The following is a 26,605-nucleotide window of genomic DNA, read 5'->3' as shown; positions in this document are numbered from 1 at the left end:
AAATGTACGCATGCGCCTAATAGCCACGGCGGCGGGGGCGTGCTTGAAAGCGTGGAGGCGAGCGCGGTCAAATTTCTCGTCTCAGCCACGCCCTCTGCGGTCCCAGTTCCCCCCCTCTCCCGGTAGCGTGGTGCCTTGTTGTCATGGTGACCACCGCTTGGCTGTCGAAGCTTACCTGAGGCGGTGGGACCGTGGCGGAGCCGCTATGGACCACACGGGCAGCCACTACTTGGGGCAGCGCGTTCACGGCAGGTGGGCCAGGAAGGAGAGGGTGTGCTAGCCAGGCTTGTGTACCGTTTGGTTGCAAAGAGACAGCCGCGTTAGTCTGTTACAACAAAATGCAGTGGCACCTTAAAGATTGCAAAGAAAACTATTACGGCCTCGGGAATCGTTTTGAGAATATGTATGGGCCGGGGGGGGGGGGGTTACAAAAGGATGGGGATAGAGAGGACTTGACACAACGAGATTGCGTTTGAATCCCGTCCTAACTTTTCCAGCTGGAGCACATATAACAATGGTGATATTTTTGCATGATGGAGTGATTGGGGGTGCATGGGTGAGAATTGACAGCAGTGCACACGAGGATTTTCAGAAATCACAAATTTAAGCATTAATTCTGCATAGCGCAAACAGTGGTAAATGGGAATAAATCAGACTACAGCCGAAATTCTGACTCGCCAAACGAAAAGAAAAGTAACTTCATTCGTCACATACTGGACCATCTTTGTTTTCGCATGCTCCATTCAGGTCCTAGTATATACTTAGTTTAGGCACTGGCGTCCAAAGGGACCATTATAGTTATTGCAAATTACTAAAGAAAAAAAAACTTGCTCATTCTAGAATAACGGTTTGGTTTGGTTTACCTCCACATTCCTCCATTGAGAAACGGGGTGCAAAGCAGGAAAAACCTCAGCACCATCTGTGGCCTTTGTTCTCTCATCACCTAGTCCATGCTACACCCAGATCTGTTCCAGACCTTTACGCTCACGGAAAGATTTATGATGAGAGTCAAACTTAGTCGCTCTCTGTCTCCACTCCCTTTTCCTCCTCCTTTTGTAATTTTCTCTATTAAAAAAAATTATTCCTCCTGCAGTATTAGCACATGAAGAAGTGAACTGTGACTCTCTAAAGTTCATGCTGAAATAAATGGTGCCCAATCCATTTTGTGCCCAATCCAATGTGGGTGGGTGGGTGGGTGGGTGGGGGACAGGGACAACACCACTGTGCTGCCTCCAAAGAGGCAGTTGGTGGCGTGCGTGTTGGGGGAGAAGGAGAGACTCCTTTCTGTCCCAGGATAGCCCATAGATCAGTGGTGGCGAACCTATGGCACGGGTGCCAGAGGTGGCACTCAGAGCCCTTTCTGTGGGCACACGCAAACAGAGTCGCCCTCCCCCCCACACATCTAGGCTGGCCTGGGGCGCTGGGCTCAATTATTAGCATTAAACCTAAGACCTAGTTTTGGGGAAGCAGTGTAGGTAACCCTGTTAAGCACTGTTAAACCTCACTGATTTTCATGTGAAGAACTAAAGCACAATCCTTTACCTGGGAGTAAGCACGGTTGCTGGTAATGGGGCTTGCTTTGAGTAAACCCTCATAGGGTTGTGATTCATCTGTTGGAAGAGTGCATGGTTGCTTCAAAGCAAAGCCACTGACTACCACCAAGCTTACTCCTGAGTAACGCATGCCTCGAAGCCAACCGTTTTTTCTAAACTAAAACCTCAGTATTCAGGTTAAATTGCCATGTTGGCACTTTGCGATAAATAAGCGGGTTTTGGGTTGCAGTTTGGGCACTCGGTCTCGAAAAGGTTCGCCATCACTGCCATAGATGCATGTGACGTATGTCACACTTTTTGTAAGTGTAAGTCTGATCTGGAATGCCCTCCTGCATGTTAACACAGACAGAAAAGTCTTTCCCATTGCTTAGATCCTGTTCATAGGAGATGCCAGGTACCTTGTGCTCTTCCAAAGCTATTGCCTGTCCAGGCACAATGGAAGCCTGCCCTGCTGCTGCCTTTTCTCTTTCTTCTTCAGATTCTCCTTGTGGACTTTTACAGATTGGAGGGGCTAGGCACTTACACTCTTCCAACGGAAACCAAATACATTGGTGAGATGAAAGATGGAATGTTTCACGGCCTGGGCACCTTGCACTTCCCCAGTGGGAGCAAATACGAAGGAACTTGGGACTCTGGAATAGCCATAGAGGTATCATCACAAAATCCTCACCACATGTAGAAAATGAAAACAGTTGTAATTATAGTATTTCAGTTGAGGGAGTGAAGGATTCTTATGCAGTTGGGAAAATTCTTGTTCAAGGCTAGATTAAACTCATTGCTGGAGAGCAGGGCCCACATTTTGTTTGCAACCACTGTTTTGTTCGGGTTTTTTTTAATGGAGATGACTTTGCCTTAATGTATGCATGCAAGGATCCTATACACAGTTCTTTGTAATTTCTGGACACCTAACCCCTCTGGGCATTCAGTCAGTGAGAGAAGGGGAGATCTGGGAATGATCACACTGTTTTCCCTTGTTTCCCCCCTCCCAGCTCCTGAGATTTTCAGGCTTTTGTCACTGTGCCTATGCATGCAGGAAGTGAGAACGTGTAGCTGCCTCCTCACAGTTGGCAATAGTGCTTTCCTGACCACGGGCAGGAGTATATGTTCAAACAGTTTCTCCGCATGTAGGTACATTGCTGGTGATTATGTGGAGGTGGGAGGGGGCTGGCGTATTTGTGTCTGCTGCTCCTCTTTGCACATTCATTGTCTTGTGCTCAGAACTGTTAGGGTTTGTAATTTGGAGAGAGTTTGTGTTAAACCAGTGGACAGGTTGGTGGTGTTGGCCTAGGAGAGGTGAGGTCAAGCCCCTGTTTAGCCACATACTAAATGAACAGCTGTAGACATCCTGTGGTCCAGTGGTTGAGAGACTTAGCTACAAGGCAAGAGGTTCCCAGATCCCTCTGCCATGAATTCAGTATGTACCTTTAAGGTGAGTCACCACACTCCCATCTGCACTATAATAATACTGACTTACTTTGCAACATGATTGGATTAGGGATTACATGAAATGTTTTGAACACTCTGATGTATAGGACCATGCTACACATGATGCTGGTGTTCAGTTATAGACGTTCCAAAGGTGTGCAAGTGTTGGGAAGAGGGAGGTGATATGGATCATAGCCATGACACTGAGGGGAAGAGTTAATTCTACCACACTGTTACCTCCAATTGAAAATAGGTCCTCCATGTATGGCTTAAAGCAACCCAAGGTGGAAATGGCAACAGGGGGTTAAATCAACCCCCCCCCCCCCCCCGCATAACAACCCCAATCCACATTGTCCCCCTACAGCTGCCTTTTGGAGTCAAAATACATCCAAGTTTCCTGCTTAGAACTCCAGCATTGTGTGGTTTGGCCTTATATCATGTTATCATGTCCAGTCTCCAGGTGGTCTGTCTCACCATGTTCCCACAAAAAAAAGGAAATTTCATTAACCTCACTGATTCCTGGGTGGGAAATGGGGTTGGTCTTCAAATCAGAACATGGTTAATAAATCCCCTCCTTGCCTTGCAGGGGAAATTCACCTTTGCAGATGGCTTGGAATACAAAGACGAAAAGTGGCATTACTGCGATGGTTACGACAGACGGTTTTATACAGAAATCTGTCGTGGCCTGAAGCCTGCAGGTATTGGTTTAGTGGCTGTCATATGAGCTAGACCAAATTTGTTCATTAAGAGAGACTAGTTTATGAGGAACAAAATGCATAAATGGGTGGGTGGGTGGGTGTAGATAGATGTATTTAGTGAATTGCAATCAATTTTCCGCTCTGTGATATCAGTAAGTACAATCAGAGTGACACTGTAAACACACAGCCACTGAAAACACCAAAACATCATGTAGCAGCTAAACAGAATTCAGGAGCCAGCAACAAAATAGTCATTGGTGTATTGTCAAGCAACTGTTAAAGGCCTTCTGAAGCAAGCAGAAGGCGAAAGGCAGAAGACAAAATGAGACTGGACTCCTCACTAGTCTCAGAAGGTGGCCCATAGGTCTCGTAGGACCCACTGAGTCTGATGGGAAATCAGGCAACTAGCCAAATAAGCTGCTGCTGCTTCCTTCCTCTGTTACCATTCACCCCTATATCTTTTTTTCCTTTTTTTTTGCTGCCAGTGGCAACCACTGGCATCTGATCTTTAGTCCCTTAAAAAGTTACTCGTGCAGCTTGTAGGCCATTTGTGGAGTACCTTTCCTAAACATTGACATTAACACAGAAGTCTCTGCTTATGAGTATTCTTGCTCACAAGAGCGGTTCAAAGACCAGGGCCCCATTTATGGCCCCTTCCATTCATTCTGCTCTGAAGCCCTGCATATTCTTACCCTTTTTGTTTTTGTATTTCAAGGCATTTCTCAACTTACAAACTTGCATCCTCCTCGGAGCATCCCAGATGGCTGCTATGACTGTGGCGATGGTTTCTACAATCCTGAAACCAGGGTGGTGGTCGATTATAAACAACGATTTCTTAGGAATGCAGGTACAGCTTTGTCTGTTGGAGTGACTGTACAGGATTGAAATTATAACATTCAGGTTGCAGAGAAACTTCCTTGGTCAACTTTTTCCAAGACCCAGCATCCCTCCTATGCTCTGTGATAAATGATTTGAACTTCCACAAGACACAGTGATAAACTGGATGTGTTGTTACGTACAATAGAACAATTAGGGGGCCAGTTTGGCAACTCCCATTGAAATGTTGCAGTTTATATTTAGGCACTATTAGCCGTGTAATATGGAAAAGGAGACTATGATCATGTTCTTTGTTAGCAGACTGTTAACTGAAGGCAAGGCTAGCATGCTCTCTCCCCTCCACCACTGTAAGGAATTCCATAGAAGCAGAAATAAAAGGCTTTTTGGGTGTAAAAGACCGTTTATTCAGACATCCTAGAAAGCTCACGTACACGCCGTGGCAGGAATAAAATCTCCCGCCAGAAGCACAGGTTATAACTCTGTCCATCCCATCCCCCCTCCCGGATTCCCATGGGAACGGAGGTCTCATCTCCCTCGCAGAGATAAGGTCTCCGCCGCAGAAGCTGGCCCATCGCCCGGGTTGTGGAATGTAGTCAAGGCCAGGCGGCTGGCCCGCTCATCAACACCATTGAATCCTTTACACTCACCTCCCTTAAAAAAGACTTCTCCCCCCCAGGTTTGTGCGCGGAAGAGTGCGATGGAAAGCAGAAATGAAAGGCGGAAGCGTCAATATTTCCGGAATAAACCCATTGATTATACCCAGAGGAATACCCCACCCAAGAGACTAAATATTGCAAGCGTTTGCGGTGATTAAAGCGAGAGTCCAGGATGGCGTCAATTTACCGTAATGCTTGTAGCCATCAATAATAGTCGGTGGGGGGTCTCTCAGCGGAGTGGAGTACCGAACATCGGAAGCGGGTGCCTTCTTGAGTAAACTGGAATGGAAGACAGGATGGATATTACTTAGAGAATTAGGCAAGTCCAATCGGGCAGTGACATCATTAATCACTTTAGTAATCTGAAAAGGTCCCACGAATCTTTTGCCTAGTTTTGAAAATTTATGCACGTCTCTGAGATTTTTGGTAGTCAAATACACCCGAAGTATTGCGCCCACACGCAAAGGGAAATCCGGCGGTGCTTATCCGGCTTGAAGTTTTTGGGAGTCTTTAGCCTGCTGTAAAGGCAGTCTGGACCATTTTCCACCCCTCGGCCAGAGATGAAATCCACTGCTGAAACTCCGGAGGATTCGAAATGCTTCCGCCTTGAGATAGTTTAGCGACAACGGAGGGAAGGACCCGACCAGACACAATTTCCAAGGGGTCTTTTTTTTTGTACTGCTATGAACCGCATTATTATAGGCGTATTCTGCAAAGCGAGGAGATTAGCTTCGCACCAATTGTCTTGGTGGTAGTTGAAGATGTAACAAGCGTAAATACTGCTCCAGGGTTCTGTTCGTTCTCTCCTGACTCACCGTCACTTTGAAGGCGTGGTGGGCTGCGACCTTGGCAGCAGGCGGCCCCCAACAAACCTAGAAAAGCTTTCCAGAACTTTTGAAAATGAATTGGGGGCCCAGCATGATTACGGAGGACCGCCTTAGCGAGTGGATTGTAGGCGATAAATATGCTGAATAATGAACAATGAGCTGGCTAGCAGGAGGCGGAGGGATGGGGAAGCACATGGGATGAAATGGGCTTGTTGTTTAGAAAATAAGTCCACCACCACCACCCACAAGACCCGATGTTGCCCCTGACTTTCTGGCAAAATCCGTAATAAAATCCATGGAGATGACTTCCCAGAGTAGGGAGGCCACCGGGAGAGGTTTCAACAGACCATGGGGTTTTCCCGGAACGTTCTTGGCTTCCGCACAAACAAGAGCAACGCTTTAATATCGTCTCAATGTCGCTTGCGCATTGCGCGCCACCAAATTGTGGCGGGCCAAATGCAGAGTTTTAGGAAGCCAAAATGTCCAGCGGCCGGCGGAGCATCATGACGAGCCTCGAGAACCTGCTTACGGATGCGAGCACGATACCAACAATCCCCGCCGCCTAAACACCGATTCTCCAGGCGCACTTGGTGGGAGTCACCTTCCTCCGCTGGTGGCACCGCAGCGCCCGCCCTTCCTCGAGTTCCCGTAGGAAAGTAGAGACCATGCTGGGAATAGGTAGAGAAGGAGGGATGGACGTCTGAGGTCTGGTTTCAGCCAGCCCCAATTGGGAGGTGGAGAGAACAGTCGCGTGAATGTCCCGTGGAAGGCAGCTCCACCCCCCCTCGGGTAGGCGCGAGATCGCATCAGCCAGTTTATTGGTTTTCGGGGAGAAAATGGACAGTGAAAGAAATGAAACGCGAAAAGAAATGCGGCCCAGCGAAGTTGCCAGCGGACATCTTGAGGGGGGTGGAAGGCGTGAAGTTCTTGTGATCGACCAAACTTGAAAGGGGTGTTTAGCCCCCTCCAGCCGAGTGGCGCCAAGTGGAAGTGCTACTTTGATGGCCGCAGTCTCTTTATCCCCTACCAGTCCAGTTGAGCTCAGCACGGAGAATTTCTTTGATAAATAAGCTACCGCGGAACCAGCCTATCATCTTTATTTTCTCTGCAACAGGGCTTGCCCCAAAAGCTTTGTCCGAGGCATCCACGTGAACCACAAGCGGGAGATCTGGGTCCAGGGGTGTTTCAGGATAGGTTACGGTAGTAAAAGCAGATTTTTAAAAGCTGAAAAGGCTGTCTGACATTCTTTAAGACCAGGAAAGGGGCCCCGGGCTTGTGCAGTCTGTGGATCTTTACCTTAGTGCGTTAAAGAGAGGTCTGTGAGTGGGAGAGTCCAGTTCAGCCGAATTGGAGATTATCAAAGTCACGATAGAAAGTGTAGCAAAACCTAGGAAAGATTGGAGTTCCTTTAGATTGGTAGGGGCAGAGCCATTGGAGGGACTGCATCAATCTTAGCAGGATCCATTTTTTGCAGCCCTCGGGAGAGATCCGGTAACCCAAATGAGTGGAGATAAGAGGTTTGAGGTGGAAACAGCATTTAGAAAGTTTGGCAAAGAGGGAGTTTGTTGAGAACAAAGCGTTTCAATGCTTCGAACCAATGCTTCATGCTCTTCCATGGTTTTCTTGAATAAATTAAAGCGTCATCCTAAGTACACCACTACTCCCTTGTGCAAATAAAATCATGGAGAGAACTTAGTTGATAAGGACCGCCATACCAAAGCTCCGGGGGCCCCACTTAACTTGACGAATGGCATTATTAAGTATTCAAACTGTCCAAACTTTAGGTGTTAAAATGCGGTCAAGTGTTCATAGCCTTCGCAATTCTGACCCTGTAGTGATAGCTTCTCTCAAGTCCAACTTTAGTAAAGAATCGCGTCCCTTGCCCAATGCGTCTAAAGGTCCATTGATTAATGGCAAAGGGTATTTATTGGACAGGGAGACCGCGTGGAGTCCTCGGTAATCTGTGCAAGGAGAGCGTAAAGACCCATCTTTTTTTTTAACAAACAATACAGGAGCAGCATGTGTGAAGTGTTTGGTAGCCCGCCCGATATGAACCAGCGGCGAGGTTCTTGTCTAAGAAGGCACGAAAGTTCCTTCTCCTCATTGGGACTCATCGCGGTGGAATTTCTACCTTTGGGCAGTTAAGCCCCTGGCTGCAATAATGCGATTTTGCAGTCAGTGTCTCTATGGGGTGGCAACTGATAAGCATTCTTTACTCCTGAAATACTCTGGCTAAAATCCTGGTAAGCCGGTGGAATGCGGTAGAATCGGGAGCGAATTAGAAGCGTGCATAAGCTGATGAAGCCAGGGGTATGTCAGGAGAAGCCGAGTTTTCCCCAATTCATGTGTTCTCCGCGGGGAGGTCAGTGAATTCTAAGATCCTTTCTTTCCAAATGAATTTTGGTTTCATGCAACAACAACCATGGCATGCCCAGAACTATGGAGTGTTTGGCCACTGAAGCGCCAGAATAAAACTAATTTTCTCCCAATGGTCAGCGCAGCGGAGGAGAACCGGTTGCGTTTTTTAGACTGGGCGGTCAGCTTAAGCTCCCGAGAGGACTGCCGTCCATTTGAATTGTGAAACGGTATGGAGCCAGCCAGGGGACTCGGTCTAGACCCTGGTTCCTCCGCCACCTGGGAATTCGCATTAAACAATGGGAGCACCCAAGAATCTACAAAGGGCTGAAAAGGCTATATGCTGGTATGCTTAGCGGGGTTGTGCCAGAAGCGGCAGATAAATCGTAATGGGGCGCTGCCTTCACTCACAGCGTCTGGAGTCGAACCCATATCCATAAGGGGGCTGAAGAAAGGCAAACAGCTGCTTCCCCTCCTCTGGAGTGCGCCTAACCGGTAACTGCCTTAGAGCCGAGCCTGTTGGAAGTGACCCGGATTTAGCGTGGTGGCTTAGCGGAAGTAGGTCTTGGCGGCGGGCGGTTAGCCTTCTGTTTTTTTTTTCGGGCAGTTAGCTGGCTAGATGACCGGTCCTCCGCAGTAAAGACACAATCCCGGTCGTGGCCATGCGGCGCTCGGAGGTGGTCACCGGTAGAGGCTGCTGGAGAAACTTGGCGGTGAGGTAGCAGCGGTGAAATTAAAGTAGTTAGGCCGGGTTTTTTTGAAGTGGGCGGCCCCCGGCACGAGCGTACTCCAAACGAAGACGCCACCTGGGATCCCAATTCGATCCAATCAGCAATAGTCGCGGGGGGATCCGAATTAAAAACACCGTTTCCGCGCCAGTTTGCCGTCGACAGCATCCGAGAAGTATTCACATTTCATGCGCTCCAGGCCACTCCAGGAGGAGTCGAGCAGCCGCCACCACGAAAATTCACGCGGGCAAAATTCTCTGCAAACTGGCGGTTGCCTTGCTGAATAGATTTGATGAAATGCGGATAGCTTCGATTTTCAGCACCGGATCTTGGAAGCGAGCCCTTAAGGCTTGGAGGAATGCGGCACCGTCGCGAGTATCCTCATCTTGCAGATTCAAAAAGAGTCACAAACCAGTCGGCTGCCGCCCCATCCAAATTGAGCGGAACGATGTCCCGTATTTTTTAGCGTTCAGACCCGGTATAAATGCGTCATAGTCACTCCCATGTGGGCATCGAGTTGTAGGATGAAGTAGGGAAGTTTGGAAGCGGTCCCATCGAAGCGGGCAGGTATTGGAGTCTGTAATATCCTCTCTCCTGACCCTTGGCACCAGCTGGAAATGACGGCGGCTGTGCAGGTTAGCGAGGCAGCCGGGGGCAGGGGGGGGCGAGGAATGTGGGAGGTGGAGATTTAGGGGGGCACCAGCGCCCGGTGCGGCTGGTGTTCTGGTGGGAGCCCGGTCCTTGGAGAGGGTGGCAGATGCGCCCGTAGCAGGACCCAACTTGGCGTTGCCCCTCTGGCGTTGGCTGTACCAGTGACAGCGTAGAGCTCCAACTTAGGGCATCCTGTTCTGCTAGCTTCTTCAATTCCCTCTCCAAAATGACTAGCTCTCTCTCTCCGCTTCGCGAGTCCAATGCATCCTGGTCGCGCATGCAAAGCTGCTTTCTCTGCGTTCCAGTTTGGCCAGTTAGGTCGTTGAGCAGCTGCAGGTTAGATTCCACTTTAAATGCGTGCGCATAAGGCCTGAAGCAGCTTTTCGGCGTTGGCGGCAGCTGTAAGTCCAGTTTGGAGTGTTCCAGGACTTTATCATGTGGACTGATAGGTTCTGCACATATTGCCGTTGCAGCGCGGTTTTGGCACGGTCCAATTCGAGTTGGATTTACAGCTTCCGCGCTGCTGTTCCGGTCTCTTTTGCAGGTTTTCGCAGCTCTTGCTGCAGCTGCTCTGCGTTCCTCTTCCCATAGCTGGCGTTCCACGGGCCCCATGCTTCTTGCAGGCATCTAGCGATCGGTCCCACTTCCTCATCCCAGCTCTCTTTTGATGGGAGGGGGAATAGATCCGGATGGGAAGTGCAGACTTTCTTCGGATTCCTCTTCATCTGAGCGTAGGACGCCGTGCCCACCGGTGGCTCCCCGGGGCACCTCAGGGGCCGCTGCCGATCCGGGACCTGGGGGGTCCGATCCGGAGAGCTGAGTCTGGATACCCCTCCCAATCCCCGATATAGTCCCGGTTTCAATGTGGTGGTCTTGGGGCGGGCCCCAGTGCTATGCCCGCGGTGGATTCTTGGGAGCATCACCAAAATACGAATCCAGGAATCGTTCAATGGACTCCTGTGTTGCCGCATGAAAGGTGTAGTCAGGCCCGTCTCCTCCGTGACAGGTTGCATCTGAGGTTTGTAATCCATGCAGGAAGCGGGCAGATATCCGATCCACAGGCGCTCGATCCATAGACAGCGCCCCAAAGCGGCTCATGTAAGTCCCCATGGTCGTCTCCTGGTCCCTGATCCCAGCGAAGTAAGGGAAGACTTCGTGTCGATCTGAGGGCGGGGAAAAGAGTTACCAAAGACCAGTTCTCCGCCCGGTTCCTCCAAATCCAGAAGGGAAAGCTCGGAGCCCTCTTTGGGGGCTACCCAGCTATCCACAGGAATATTCAACATCTCCATGCCGAGACACCAGGAGTCCACTGCACTAGGAAGATAGATGAACGAATGTTTCCTGCCACAATGTAAGGAATTCCATAGAAGCAGAAATAAAAGGCTTTTTGGGTGTAAAAGACCGTTTATTCAGACATCCTAGAAAGCTCACGTACACGCCGTGGCAGGAATAAAATCTCCCGCCAGAAGCACAGGTTATAACTCTGTCCATCCCATCCCCCCTCCCGGATTCCCATGGGAACGGAGGTCTCATCTCCCTCGCAGAGATAAGGTCTCCGCCGCAGAAGCTGGCCCATCGCCCGGGTTGTGGAATGTAGTCAAGGCCAGGCGGCTGACCCGCTCATCAACACCATTGAATCCTTTACAACCACTCTCCACTGCAATGCAATGTAATTTCATGATTGGAGGGGTAAAAGCATGGAGGACAGGGAAAAAAATTTTATGGTTAAAATAGTACAAGGGCCCGTTCTTGTAAGTTACGGATAGCAATTATTTATTCATTTTTTAGAATGCAAACAAAATGTTTCAGGGTTCATTGATTCATTGATGTCACATATGGAAAATCTGCAACCAGCGTTGGATCACAGTGTACCGCAATAGCATAAGATGAATGATATCTCCTCGGGATATTATATTCACTTCTTTATATTCACTTCTTAAGGATTATATTATATTCATTATATTCACTTCTTAAGGATATTTTCATTCCATTTGCATCTTGGCATTCCTCCAGGAAATTGGAACAGTGTAAATTGAGATGATCTGCTTTATCTTCACAACAACGTAAGGTTGGTCAGTCGGTCTGTCTTGGTTGGTTTAGGAAATGAAGACTCTCCAGGAGTCTTCTGTAGGTAACTCACAAAGTAAAAACAACACATTGATAAAATCATGAAAACAGCAAACACAAAAATCACCAAGATTAAAACAAGCCATGAAGTGTCATAAAATTCATCAAGAGCTGAACCTGAACTTCTATACACTGCATTGCATTGATTCTTAGTAGCCTTAGTTTTGGGGGGGCGGGGGGTAGCACACTATAAATATCATCTGCTACAAAGTCCACCTTACTTCAAAATATTAAACAAAATGATCTAAATGGCTACTCATGGCACAGACCCAGGCCAATGGAATGCAGCAACCTTGCTGATGAGTGTGATAAGCACGCGCTTTCCAGAAACACAGGAACCCAGACAGATCAGCCCAGGCGGGAACGCCTAGGAATTCCAGTGTCTTTTTTTAAAAATCCATGCGCTTTGAACTCTCCTTTGTTACATTTTATTACTATAAACTTACCACTAGTATCACCCCCTAGTAAATTGCCCATTGTATATATCCCGTTCTGCAAAACAATTGTCAGTTGAATGTGCACGAGAGGCCTTTTGCCCCCGATTCTTTCTCTGCACAGGTTCCTTTTGAGGACATGGGTGTGAAGAAGGGATGTAGCTCAGGAGTCCATCCCTTCCTTTAAGGGCATTGACACAATTGAAAGAGCCATAGCTTGCCTGACATCGGAGGAACTCCAGTAGCCCCAAGAGAAGTCGTTCAAGGCACAAGGCCACAGAGGTGACAAAATGCGCGGGTAAATAGCCAAGCTGTGTGCAAAAGAAACCAAGAAAGGGAGCTGGAAGGAGAGGGAACAGATCCAGGACTGCTCCTTTACAGGAAAGGCAGGAAAGCCCGCTGGGCTTCTGGCCAGCTCTTAGAAGCATCAAAAGCAGATGGCAGGAAGCATTGCAGAACCTCAGACAAGAGCCAAGCAGGTTGGCTAAAATGATACCTTCTTCCTCAAGAGGCAGATTTGAGGCGACATTTCTCATCCTTTGGGAATGCTTACTTTGCTACCAAGACATTATTCGTTTTCATTACATCAGCCTCTAGTCCTGTTGCTTTGGCTTTTTCAGTTCATTGGAAACAACATTTCCCCATCAACATCTCTCTCCAGTGTTTGTTTTCCTTGATATCACAGAGCTTATTGCAAAATGGAGATAGGAGGTCCTATAACTTGCTCTATATTTGTCCAAAATTTGGTGATTTTGATTTAAGTACAGACAATTCCAGATAATGTTAATATTTAGTTAGTCTCGCTGCTTTTATAAGTTTTAGTTAATTATACTGGTTTTATGATTGTATTTATTATTATATGTTGTGCACCGCCCAGAGCCCTTCGGGGACGGGGCGTTATAGAAGTCTAAAATATAAATAAAAATAAATAAATAAATGCAATGGAGATCCATTAATAAGTATATACTTCTCCAGTTTTTAAACCCACTCCATTCTGACAGTCGCAATGAGCTGACTGTCAACATTCCCTCTGAGTTTTCAACCATTATCAAACTAGAACTGGAGCTGGTCATTCAGTTAGATGTCTTTAGCCCCATTTCAAACATTTGCTATAGCACATAAACAAACAGGCACTTTCAGATGGCAAAAACTGGCCTTGGCTCTGTTACTTCCTGTAATGTCATGGAATATTTATGAACTTTCCAACTTCTGAGGGGGAAGGTGCAGTAATGGGATTCTAAAAACAATAAGGTTCCATAGCAAAAAAAAAGTTCATTAACCTCATATATTTTAATAAAAAGAAACTCAGAAAGAACAAAGGACAGGGTGTGTGGTGTTCTGTTGGTAAGAATGGGATCAAATAGCATCTGGGATGCTAAGAGATCTGGGAAGCTGAATGTGAGGAAGGCATTAGACAGGCAAGCTAAGTAGTAGAAAAATCTGTGGATATGGCAGCAGAAGAGGGAGAACAGCAGGCAGTGGGCTCAGCAGTCCCAGACCTGGAGAGGTGACATAGGCAGATGGTGGAAGGAAGTGCAAGAAGAGAAGTTGGATTGATACAACCCAGTGGAAAACTTCACCCAGGGCTGAGGATCCTATAAGGCACTCTCCCAAGGTTGTGTTAAGCATCCTTCAGTTATTGCATCTTCCTGTCCCCTGCCTCATCTGGTGAATCTCAGGTTTTGCCACAGTGTCTTTGTCATCTTGATGCCGCAGTCTTCGAGGGCCAAGCAGATGTATAACAAGGGGGTGCTGGACGGGGCTTGGCCCCAGGTGCCATTCTAATTGGTCACGGGGGGGCATCCTCCCCCTCTCCAGGGCAGGTGGAGAAGGACACCAGGGCCAGAGAACACAAGCGCAGGTAAGGTAGGGGTTCTGGGCAGAGCTTCCAGGATCACTGCCGGTGCAGGTCTCCCAGTCCTTGTCAGCGGGAGCCACCCTACACTCTGGGGTGCCACCCCCTGCAGGTACAGAGGACAGCCATTGTTTTCCTATAGTACTCTCAATGGGGCTACCAACCAGCCACAACAGCTGATGCTGAAAGCAGGGAAGGCCTCGCAAGGGTGGTCAGCTGCCAGTCTCCCTCCACCACCAGGTCACCTTTTCTTCCATGGCTGGCCTGGCTGCTTCTTGTGGCAAGCCTGCTGGTAGGGAGGCAGAGCTACCCAACTTTGTGCTGTGCTGTGCTGCCCTGCCCCACTCAGTTCTTTCTTGGCAGGGGAAGCTGCCCTGCAAGGATCTCTTCCACACACACACCCTTAGGATGCCTTTGAAAGGGGGCAGATGTGGAAGGGTGCTCCCCCCCCCCCCGCCCACTGCTGCCACCAAAGCTCTCTTCCCCCTTTCTTTCCCCTTTTCTCTCTCTTACCTGTTTCTTTCCTCCTTTCACTTTCACACTCCTTCCTCTCTCAAATCTCCCTTTCTCTCTCCTCTCCTCCCCCCCCCCCCATTTTCTCTGGATGGAAGGCACACTACTGAGTAATAGTGTGTGAGAACAAGATCTTGAGGTGCAGGTGGACAGTGAGGTAAACATAAGCAATCAACGTGACACAGCGACAAGAAAAGGCTAATGTGATTTTAGGGTGTATCAATAGAGGCATGATATCCAGATTGCAAGAAGTTGGGGAAAGGGGCACAGTTTGAGAACTTGTCCTAGATGCCATTTTCTGTAGATATGCCCCAGAGGCCAAGGCCGGCATGTTGTCTTGGCTTCCTCCAACAGCTCCCAAAATCACACCTGGGCATTTAGAAAGCAGCAGTGAAAGTGGCTCTTGAAAGACACAGAAATTTCATCATTGATATGCTGGTCGCCTTTTTCATAGTTAAGGTTGTAAATTCAGAGGAGGGTCACCCCTGCACATTGAAGCTCTTCAGGACACACATATATATATATATATATAGTCCTTTCGTTACTTTTGAAAAACAGGCATTGGGTTTAATTAAGCAATGGAAGTCCTTCATGCTTGTGGGTTTTTTTTAACATGCTATGCTATAACTCTGTTGCTTTTGTATATTTAATCATTGTGAATTATAAGCCGTGTGAAAGATTTTAGCTCTGGGGCATTTGCCAGATGGTTGATTCTCCCTTTTTTACCCAACAAAAGACATACTGTTTGTGGCAAGCCCCGAGAAATTGTTGGTAATCAGTGTATTCTTCCAGGAATGGGCGCCCGACCTGTTTGCAAGAATTCATCTTTTGCTGAAATAAATTGTGAACACTTCAGTCTCTGCTCTTGGGCATGAAACAAGACAAATGGTGCCAATTGTTCTGCTGGTTTCCATTGCACAGTGGTGTGCATGGAAGAGATGGCATATATTTGGGGGACAAGAGGCAGTTTGTGGCCAATCTGCTAGTACTTATCTGCCTGGGCTGGGCAAGTAGAGGAAAGACAGATGAAAGGAATCCTTTAAAACCTTCAATATATACAAGCCTTGATTCAGGAAGCACAGCACAGTAGTTTAGGCCATGGTAATCTCATAGAATCATAGAGTTGGAAGAGAGCCCAAGGGCCATCAAGTCCAACCCCCTGCAATGCAGGAACACACAATCAAAGCACTACTGTCAGATGGCCATCCAGCCTCTCTTTAAAAACCTCCAAAGAAGGAGACTCCACAGCACTCTGAGGTAGTGTATTCCTCGTCAAACAGCCCTTACTGTCAGGAAGTTTTTCCTGATGTTTAGGTGGAATCTTTTTTCCTTCACCTTGAACCCATTATTCCTGGTTTTCCTTCACCTTGAACCCATTACTTATCATAGAAGCTTGTAGTAGGTGGCTTATAGAGTTCAGTACATTCAGAGGGCTATGTTTCTGAGTGGTAGAGTCAAAGTTAGTTCAAGGAATTGTGTTTCTCCAAGCAAAGTAAGCCATGGTCATTTTCCATGATGCCATCAGGTTCAGCTCAGACCTGGCTGGCAGTATCCAGGAGGCAATGGCGTTCCAGACTGCAAATGGCCAGGAACTAGCCAAGCGCCTGTAGTGTGTTATCACCCTTCTCAGTCTGCTGCCCCAGGCAGTGGCTTGGATGACTAGGCTGGAGCACTAGCCCTGGGTGAAATACATGCTTCCCTGGAATGTTCAGTTCCTGGCATCTCAGGATATATGGCTGAAAAAGGCCTCTAGAAAGTTGCTGCTAATCACCACAGATATGATGGGCTAGATGAATCGGCTACTGTATAATGCAGCTTAATATTACTTTAGCCTCAGAGACTGCCTTATTACCATATGAATGTACCTTTTCTTTCAAATCTTCTTAAGAGGCTCTCCCCTGCCATCTGCAGTACGGTGGGTTCTCAGGTGAGATGGACCTGCCCACCAGTGAAGTGAAGAAAGGACAGTTCATGTTCTCCCTTCCTTGTTGGCCTTTAGATGTCAGGCAAGGGCCAGTTTGTTCTGGTGGGTGCTTGGCATGCGGGCTGCATTCCAGCAATTGACCATTATTGGATTTGCTGCTAATGTTGGCTGCGCCATTCTGTGTTGCTGTTCATTTCGTTATCTTGCATTGGCGTTTTGTTCTTCTGTGGACTATTTGGATTATATTTTATGGGATCTATTTTTGAAGGTGTGAGCCATCTTTTTTTTTATCCAAAAGACAGGGTACAAAATCTGAAGTAATAAAATACATGTGATTTTGTGACTGAGGAATCCAGAAGTGCGTGACGAGTTTGCTGTTCGCCAAGGGCAAATGTAGCGTAGTGGTTACAGTACTGGGCTAAGATCCGGGAGGCCTATGTTTGAATCTCCATTCTTTCTTCCATGGAAGCTTGCTTGGTCACCTTGGTCTAGTCACTCTCTGTCAGCCTAAACTATCTCACAGGGTTTTTATGAGGATAAAATGGAGGAGAGGAGAACAATGTAAGCCATTCTGGGTCCCCCTGGAGAAACAGCATGGTATAAATTAAGTAAATAAATAAGCATGATGGATTGCCTGGGGCCTTATGCATCCGACTTTTCCTTGGCCTGCTATATTAAGTTCCGGAGTAGTAGTCATGTTAGTTTACCGTAGTAAAAGGAAACAGGCCCAGTGTTCTTCAGTCAGGTGTTAGGTACAGCATGGTCGGGCAGTCCAAGGTCAAAGCAGGCACCAGTGTGGTCAGGCAATCCAAGGACATGGCAAGCACATGCGTGGTCAGGCAGTCCAAGGACATGGCAGGCAGGAGGCACAGGCATGGTCAGGCCGTTCGTGGTCAAAGCAGTCCAAGGCTTGAAGCAAGCAGGCTGGGAACTAAGGTTCAGAGAAACAGAGAGGAAATCAGGTGCATGGGGCTTCCCTGTGAAACATACTAATTGCACCCAGATAGAGCCAAGCCCAAGATAAAACTTTTATAAGACATCCTTGCTAATAGGGCCAGAATCCTGCAAAGACTCAGTCCTCCTCAGATACTGATGTTTCTAGCTCGCAGAGCCTTCTGCCATATCAAGCTGCAATGTGAGCGCTTCTTCTATTTAGCTGTGGTCTCTGTCTTTGCCTTCTTTGTGCAGCTGGCTTGGTGCTTAGATTATTTGTCTGGGGCTGTGATGGCTCTCCCAGCTGCAATGTATCGGATTCTGTTATTGGTTCTGCCAATAACAGAGTCTGTTATTGGTTCTTCAGGGAAGGTCTTGGAGCTGGCTCTGTTGCTTGCATTTCCTCCCAAGGAGCTAACTTCTGATCCACGGTGTCTTCAGGCTCTGCATCTGGTTCCTCATCTCCTAGGAACTCATGGCACCCAGTGGCGCCTTTAAAAGCTAACTGCCCAATCCAAGTGAGGGGGGCAAAGCAACATTTGGAGGCAGTACAGTACTGACAAATTTTCCCTCCTCAGGGCACTTACCCTGCAGAAGGCAAATCTGCCAGTGTAGCAGGGGCATTCCAAAGGCATGGCTGGGGGCAGAGCTGATGCTAGTTGGCTTCCACTCCAGCTTTGCCTCCAGATGCACCACAGCCCCGGACTTTGACTCACATCACTGTTTGGGGTGATGTAGGTCCATGGAGCTCCATGGCAGGCTCTCTGGCAGCAGGAAGTTTTTCTTTTTCTCTTCTTTTTGCATCCCTGCGCCACCAACAAGCCCTCTGGAGGCAGTAGTGTGGTGCGGCAACAGCACTGTCCCCACCCACCCACCCACCCACCCACCGATCTGGATTGGGCTGTAATAGTATTTATTCCAGCATGAGCTTTCCTTGAGTCAGGGAGTGAATCTTCATTGCACTTGAGGACAACAGTTTTTGTTCTAATATATCAAGAGCAGGCTTATGCAGAGTCAGACTGTTGTAATATCCAATCCAGAATTTTCAGCTTGGACAGATAGTAGTATTCCAAAGTTTCCAAAGAGGGCTCTTTCCAAGTTTCAAAACCTGCAGCCCTTTAATTAGCAGTTCCTGGGACTATTTATTTATTGAAGAGATTTGTTTTCCATTTGTCCCAAGCTCAAAGCAGTTCACACAGGAGATAAACCAACATTAAAAATCACCTAAACTATAAAAGTATTTTAAAAACATATAAGGCAATGTGCAATTTAAAAAAATACATCACTGTAGTTCAGACTGCCCTTTATTCTCATCGGCTGATCAATGGCTGTTGCTTGTTCCTTCCATTCTTCTATCTTTCCTCTCCCGCCTTCACAATGAGATGATTCTTCGGTAGTCATAAGGTGGCTGCATGGGGCTAGAGAAGCCACCTCAGTGGAAGCAGCGGGAACAGCTTGGCATGGAGGCTACAGTCCCCAGTGCCCCTACCTTCTGCAAATACTCTGTTGTGAAGATGAGAGTCCCTTGCCCAAAAGGATGCACCAGAACTTTGGGTTATAGCTGCAGAGGACTGCCTTCAGTGCAAGATGCCCAAGATAGTAATCTGTTCCAACCACTTCCAGTTGCCAAAATATTTGTTGTTTCCTTGTGTCTGACCCTCTTCCCTAGTGCTTGTGCAGGAGAGGCACAAGGGCACACTGGCCTGTTAACTTAGAAAGGAAGTGCCCAAAAGACCTTTGTCCCAGAGGAAGACCCAGAGCATAGAGCAAGTTGATCCCCTGACCTTGACTCTGTTTGTTCCTAGGCTATTTTAAATTCAAAGTCCACCCTTGGCAAGGAAGGAAGGCAAGCAAGCAGGCAATTTATTGTTGAAGGCTTTCACGGCCAGATTTACTGGGGTGTTGTGGGGTTTCCGGTCTGTATGGCCGTGTTCCAGTCGCATTTTCTCCTGACATTTCGCCTGCATCTGGGGCTGGCATCTTCAGAGGATCTGATGATAGTAAAGCAAGTGGAGTATATATACCTGTGGGATGTCCAGGGTGGGAGAAAGAACCATTTGCATTGATTAACAAGTGTAAAGGGTGCAACTCATATGGCAATGCAGAGCAATCCCCTTGGGGCCACCCTCAGCTACAAAGAGCAGTAGCTCAGATTCACAGAGTATAGCAGATCAGCAGCCTGGGACTGGCTTCCTGGCTGTTGCGTTTCAGCTTCAACCTTTTGTAGTTTTCCCCTCTACAAGAGGCAGGAAACTCTCCTCTGATCCACAGGGCTCCTAGTTCCAGGTCTTTAAAAACCTAACAGCCTTGCCGCCACTCTTCTGAAAGAAAAGGACTTTCCCAAGGATGAGCTGCTTCTCTCCCACTAGTTTGCCCTTGATAACCTTCCAATTCCATGGTCTGAGTGGGCATACTCACCCAGCCCTAGGGCTGCCGACTTCCAGGAGGGAACTGAAGACCTCCTGGGATCACATCTGATCTCTGGATGATATAGATCAGTTCACCTGGAGAAAATGGTTGCTGTGGAGCACAGGTGTCAAACTCACGGACCTCCAGATGTTGTGGACTACAGTTCCCATCATCCCCTGCCAGCATGATGCTGTGGAGGGTAGGCTCTGGCATAATATCCTTGCTGAGCTCCCTCTTCAGACTCTGCCCCCAAATCTCCAGGAATTTCATAAGCAAGAGGTAGCAACCCTTGGCCACTTATCCCCAGATTTATCACAGCTTGGTGATCCATTTGCAGACATCCTTATCTTCATCCTATTCTTTGCATAGAGACATGCAGGGCTCTCAGCAAAGCCATGTCAGCAGCATACAGTGGCTGGGGGAATTTTGGGTGGGGGGTGGGTGAAGAAGGCAAGGCCATATTTGATGTCCCAAACAAGGCAAAGTTACAGGCCTGTGCTTCAATTGCCTTCGCTTGGATGCATCATTTTGCTGTAATAGCCTGAGGCTCACATTTCTGGCAGAAAGGGAAAACATACCTAAGCTACGCAGGGGCAGGCTTCTTTCTGCCTTACCTTGCCGGTGTGAGGCAGGCCAGCTGGGAGCTCAGCAGCATTCTCACACGGAAGCCCTAAAAGTATCCATTCCTCGTTTTCCTCTGGAAGCTTTTCTCAGTTTTCATTTGTAAAGCTGCCCTCCTAAACAGCCCCCTTCTCCGCCGTTTCAGCATGAATTTATGCTGGGGGGGGGCTTCCAAAGGGGGGGACACAATAGGAGACAGACAAACTTTTAAAAGAGAAATGAGCTCAGATAGGACTCTCGCCCGCAATGTGGAGAGCTGCCTAATTGCTCCAGGGTGATAATTTCCAGTTGATTAAAGAGTATTTGTATTGCCTCTTTCTCCCCCCTCCCCGCCCCCCCCGCCAAACCATTTTTGAGGAGAGATCACATCTGAAGGTGATGATGTGGTTTGGCATTCATATTAATATAGCCCAACAATTGCCATTTGCAACAAAAAAAAATAGTAATTACAACTTGCCGTCTGGGGAGGACTAATCAAACTCCAGGCCTTAATTCTGTTTTAAATGTGGATAAAATGCGATTTCCCGTGCTCACCCTGGTTTTGCGGGGTTACAGAAGCTGCCGGCGACAGCATTAAGGGGACCGGCGTGGTTAACAAGCAGCTGCCGCCAAGCCGGATCGGCATCTGTGATTTAAATTGTTAGCTGCGCAGTCAGGTAGAGCGTGGAAAGGGTGGTCGAGAGGCTGTTAAGTCCCTGGCCGCCAATTACGAACAATCAGGGAGGAGCCTGAAGACTTATTCAGTACAATAAACCCAGTTTGTCTTGTTTCAGGGGTTACTGCTGAAGAGGCTGCAGCTGCACTGATTCAAATACCCGACAACTACGGCGATTATCAGGCAGCCTCCTCTTTTAGGGTGGCAAAAGTACAGCGAGCCCATCAGTTAACTCTTTCGCTTCTGCCAGGTTTCGGCTTCGTGGCACTTTGCCATTTCTTCCAGCCACGCAGACCTGTGGCACTGCATCTCCTGAGCTATCCTGTGTGGGTTCCGGCCACTGGCTCTCTTCCAAAGAAATCGGGCAAAATCTACATGTGCCTTCGTAGAGCAGAGAACTGTTAGCATACAGGGGTAAAGCCACCTTCAATCCATTCAGAAACCTGGTACAATCACATTTGGAACCACCTTTCTGATTTCATATCTGGGGTGTGCTCACAGTGGCATGGGTGAATTTATTCACAGCTAGGCAATGTAACTCGGCTGCCAAGTTGTTTTCTTTCTCCTGGTCCCCATCCTAGTCATCTTTTAGCTCAGGAGAAGCCATGCTGTTCTCCGAGAGGGTAGCTGAGGTGCCTGCATTTCTGTAATTCACCTATTCAAAATCACATCCATTCATACGCAGCTGAAACAACATAATGTGCAAGGTGTTACATTATGTACAGAATGGAATGCTTCGTTTGAACTCCCCCATCCAATGTTAAACCGGCAGTTCTGCACTTTTGAAGTGAGATACACTTCTGAATTTACTCTACTTATTCGGGCCCTCTTGCAAAGTAACTCCATGCCAATTTTTTCCCCATCCCAGTGTAAAAATGCAGTACTCTCACTTCAGCTAACACTGAACAAGTTTGGTTTTTATGAATACACAGCATTGTTGAGCAACAAGCTGTATTTCATGGATATTTCGCTGTGGCCAATTAGGCACCTACGTCTTATTCCGCCCTTTCTCAGCAGTAAATCCTACATCTCTTTCATGCAGGGCAAATAGCGTGTGTTGTGCACTCCTGTTGTCCCTGCCTCTTCAGCTTTCTTCTGGCTTGGTGCAGGAGTGACGCATTTCCTTGCAAATCGCATTCTCCCGCCCTGGGTTTGTGCTGACACCATGAGATGTTGCCTGGGGGTATTTCCACATCGACAAAATTTGCATGAGGAATTAGCATGGGAAAGTTGTATTGCGCCTGCGCAGATCAGTGTCCTGCGGCACATACGCCCTTTCTTAACCCCCTCATGTGACTTCTAGTGCTCTTTACTGAAAAAGCCTGCAGAGGGGGGAGGTGTGGAATACAAAACTTATCAAACATATTCCAAAGGAATGTAATATTAATGTATGGATACATTGATATATTGAAACACTGATGTTACTGCCAGTGGGAAACGATGGATTCTATGGTATGGTTGAAGAAAGCAGCAAAAACACTTTCCCCTATGCCATGATAATGGGTCTTCTTCTGCTGGAAAACTGCACTGATCACAAACAAGCTTAGGGAAAAACCCGGCAAGGATTTGAGCCATTCCGTCAGTACGACTAGCAGTGCCCCGCAAATCTGCCGAAGATGGTGAAAACTTCCAATTAAAGCAGACTTCACAAAATAAGTATTCTTGTGGTATTTGCATAGTGATCCACTGATGGTCGCTAGTTGAACAAAGGGTTTCAGGTTGGGATCGGTTGGATTCCCCCCAAGTTGATGCAGGCGTGGTGGGCAACAAGTTCTCCAGGGCTGCCAGAAGCCAGCGTGGATCCCCAGACAAACAGAGGTCTTACAATGTATTGTTGAAGGCTTTCACGGCCAGAATCACTGGGGTGCTGTGTGGTTTCCGGGCTGTATGGCCGTGTTCTAGCAGCATTCTCTCCTGACGTTTCGCCTGCATCTGTGGCTTGCCACAGATGCAGGCAAAACGTCAGGAGAGAATGCTGCTAGAATGCAACCCTTATAACCTAAATCTACACAACACAAAATCTTCAGTTGCAGTTCACAGATATTTGGCACATTTTTCACATTATTAATACACCGACATATTACAAAATAAAATGAAAATGATAAAATAAAACCCACTTTAACCCACCTGACCAGAGAGCAGAACAAAAATGGAGGAGGGGACGAGGAAAGGGCTGGGCAGAAAAGTGGGAGGAGGGTGGGATGACACAAGTGTAGAAAGGCTCTGTTATTGGTGGGGGGAAGGAGGAGAGGGGAGGGAGGAAAAAACCCAAAGGAGACGTTGCACATACATTTACTTCGCCTTCCCTGCGAAGTGGAAAAAAGTCAGGTTTTCTCCACACCTGGAAAATGTGGGGCTTCCCTTTTAAAAAACGTGGTCACTTCAGAGCAATGTTGTAAGGGGAAATCTAACCCAAATCATATATCAAAGCTGTTGCGTAATTAAAAATCTGATCCGAAGCAAAAGATTGCTGGAAGTGGGGAACACATTGGTGCATAATGGGATGCAGTCCTCAAGGGCAAATCTAAATTTGTTGTCAAGTCTCCCAGAGCATGCTTGGCCAGCTCATCGTATTTCACCTCTTCGGTCTTGTGATCCACCCACATGTTGAGAAACACAGCTTCAGACTGTTAGCTACTTGAGACAGAAAACTTGTATTCTATAACCACCACCACCACCCCAAAAAAAATTAACAGAGAAGTAATTTTAGTGCTAGGAACCAGGATGGTTTAGTGGATTTAATCATGGGCTGGATCCAGAATCTGGTGTCTGATTCCTGTTCTACTATCCTGTTATCTATTAATTTGTACATCTATATCCTGCATTTCCCAAATTCAAACAGATGAGAATTCAGCACAATGAAAACCTGATACGGAAGACATATAAAAACAGAGTGCTGCACTTTTAAAAATCTTTAGCTTTCCTAACATGTTCACAAATTCCCTGGCCTAACAAACAGATAAAGGAGATGCCCTCTGTGCTTTTTCAGGTAGTCTGTTCCATAGTAAACAAAGCTTTAGCAAAGCCCAGGACTTTGCTAAAGAGAGCCACTGTGGTATAGAAGTTAGAGTGCCAGACTAGGACCGTGGATTACGGGCTGGGATCACCCAGGTTTGAATCCCAGGCCTGCCATGGAAGCTTGTTGGGTGACCCTGGGCCAGTCACAAATGATCAATCTAGCCTACCTCACTGGGGTATTATAAGGATAAAAGAGAAAAGAGAATGATGTAAGCCATTCTTGGCTCCCATTGAAGAGAAAGACGTGTGGTTATTTCAGATGCAGTGGCTCTCCAAGGCCCTGGTTTTAATTCAATGTGGAGTAAAGTATACTGTCATGTTCAACTATGTGTATTTAACTATCAAGGGGCTTGTCCCAGAAGCGAGTTCTCTTGAACAAGCTCCATTGAATAGAGTCCTACCAGTCTTGTTCACGTCAGTGGAGCTTGTGCAGGAATGTTTCTCGATAGATTTTATCCTGAAATATAGCATCTTGGCTTTTAAAATTTTTGATTCCAATTTAGACTGGCATGCCAGGCTAACTGCTATCCATTGAAATTATTGGGATTTAACTCTTGAGTTATGTAGGATTGAAATGTGAGTGTTCATTTGGAACTACATACTGTGGCAGGAATCATTATATCTAGCCCTTGAATAGATGATGAAAGCCACACAGGCATCAATGCCTCCACAAAACACTCCCCATGTGGACAGAAAAATATGATAAATTAACTAAAGTGGGAGACCCCCAAAAAGGGCATGCTCCATAGAAAACAGAACATTGATAGTGGCTAAATAATTGAAGGGATGAAAGTATTGAGGGGAGGGAGCTGTTCAGCCCCTGAGAGCTCAGATAGACCTGGAGGGAGATATTGGGGGTGGGGTTTTTCCAAACTGTTACACTTGCCACAATTCCCCATGGATCCCCAGCTTGTAACGTCTATTTATATTTGCCGAGTGAAAACTAAAGTCGTATTTATGAAATCTTCAATTCTGGAGCAGTAAGTCTTTTAAGTAGTGCCTTCAATGAGCCTTGCGTGCATAGTTAGCTTTAATTAAGATTGCAGCTTAATCTTACAAAAATATGAAATAGTGGCAAAATTTAACAGGAGAATATTGGCGCCTTACAATCTGACAAAATTCATTGCAGCATAAGCTTTCAAAGAGTAAAATCTCACTTTATGAAATGAAATAGTAAGGTTTCAGCCTTTTATTGGCAGATAGAACAATTAAAATGTTGGTTGGTTAATCCACAAGGGCCAGTTATAATTCAGGGGTTTGCAAATCAAAAACCAGATCTCTTGTTTTTGAGGCATTTTTGTTCCAGGATGGTTCTGTAATCGGACTAATGGATATTTCACTCTCACACTGTTGGGTAGCTTTTGCTAATTAAATTGTGTGCTCTCTTCCACTGCCTTCCACTTGCAAAAAAAAAGAAAAAGGCCCCTCTGTCAAGATTTTGGTAAAACATAAAAATTATTCAGATTAAATTAAGTAATTGATGGGTTAAAAGGGAGATGATTAATCATCTAAACGCTTTAATCAACCAACAGCCCTACTAAATAGTATTTTTATTTGCTAACAAAATACCAGTTAGTCTTTATTGGAACTAACCAGCCACTGCAGGTGTTTTGTTTCCCCCCCCCATTCCCCCCCCCCTTATTTTTTTTTCCTTCCCATGCTTTCAAAATTTTTGGATATTTTTGTGACTTTAAAATCTTGGCTCATCTTATTCTTATACCGCAAATGGTTCATATAAGCTGGAAACAGTCCTGTGAAATATGCATTTGCTGATTTGGCAGAAAGATGATGAGGAAGCCACTGGTATCGGGGGGGGGGGGGGAATGAATCTGAATACAATGAATTTTTATGCTTCCTTTGTGTGTTCTCCTCTCTCCCTCCCACCCCCTTCAGATAATGATGAACATGAGTGGATCATCCAGACATGCCGAAAAGGTTGGGATGAGATTGTTGGCTATAAACCGAAAGCATGAGCCCTTCGCAGGAAGCAAAGAATCAAAGTGCTGTTGGTGTGTAACTTCCTTATTGAATGGCACAGCCTCTATAATTTCTGCATTAAGGTAGTTTTTGTTACCTTTACTAAGGAAATAAAATGTAAAACCTCACTTCATCAGCTGCTTTGAGAGGAAATTGTGTGACTAATCACCCTCAACACAATATAACGTTCCCACAAGGTGTGTAAAGCGCCAGGTTTTCTGTAGTCTGCATTGTGAGCACAAAAGAATTAACTAACAAGGCTGCCTGAAATCCACCAGCACAGCATTGTACTCTGTCGCACATCCACCCACAAGCCGCAAGTGGATCCTTGCCTTTATACCAGGATATTAATTGGCTGTTGTAACGGTGAGCTCAGGAACTATGTTTTTAATAATTGGTGTGCTGACGG

General features: G+C 46.9%; 1 protein-coding gene across 2 annotated transcripts; it reads left to right on the top strand.

Annotated features, from left to right (window-relative positions):
- Positions 1–18: 18 nt before the first annotated feature.
- MORN5 (MORN repeat containing 5) lies at positions 19–26,329 on the top strand. Of its 2 annotated transcripts, none has more exons than XM_048512709.1 (5): positions 19–252; positions 2,055–2,202; positions 3,565–3,676; positions 4,392–4,523; positions 26,113–26,329. In XM_048512709.1, the coding sequence occupies exons 1-5, from the start codon at positions 206–208 to the stop codon at positions 26,190–26,192; spliced, it is 519 nt and encodes a 172-aa protein (XP_048368666.1). In that variant the 5' UTR covers positions 19–205; the 3' UTR covers positions 26,193–26,329. The 2 variants fall into 2 exon arrangements, with proteins under 2 accessions (XP_048368666.1, XP_048368667.1); XM_048512710.1 differs by having other exon boundaries at positions 121–252; positions 2,032–2,202.
- Positions 26,330–26,605: the final 276 nt, after the last annotated feature.

The sequence above is a fragment of the Sphaerodactylus townsendi genome, linkage group LG12 (genome assembly GCF_021028975.2).
Source record: "Sphaerodactylus townsendi isolate TG3544 linkage group LG12, MPM_Stown_v2.3, whole genome shotgun sequence".
Lineage (NCBI taxonomy): Eukaryota > Metazoa > Chordata > Lepidosauria > Squamata > Sphaerodactylidae > Sphaerodactylus > Sphaerodactylus townsendi.
The sequence above is the reverse complement of the archived record's forward strand: the minus strand, read 5'-3'. Positions and strand labels throughout refer to the sequence as shown.

Bases quoted from the DNA above. Each gene is read 5' to 3' on its own strand.
- MORN5 (XM_048512709.1), top strand. From the start codon at position 206: ATGGACCACACGGGCAGCCACTACTTGGGGCAGCGCGTTCACGGCAG. The intron at 253-2,054 runs GTGGGCCAGGAA...GGACTTTTACAG, and splicing joins GGGCAGCGCGTTCACGGCAG to ATTGGAGGGGCTAGGCACTT. The intron at 3,677-4,391 runs GTATTGGTTTAG...TTGTATTTCAAG, and splicing joins TCGTGGCCTGAAGCCTGCAG to GCATTTCTCAACTTACAAAC.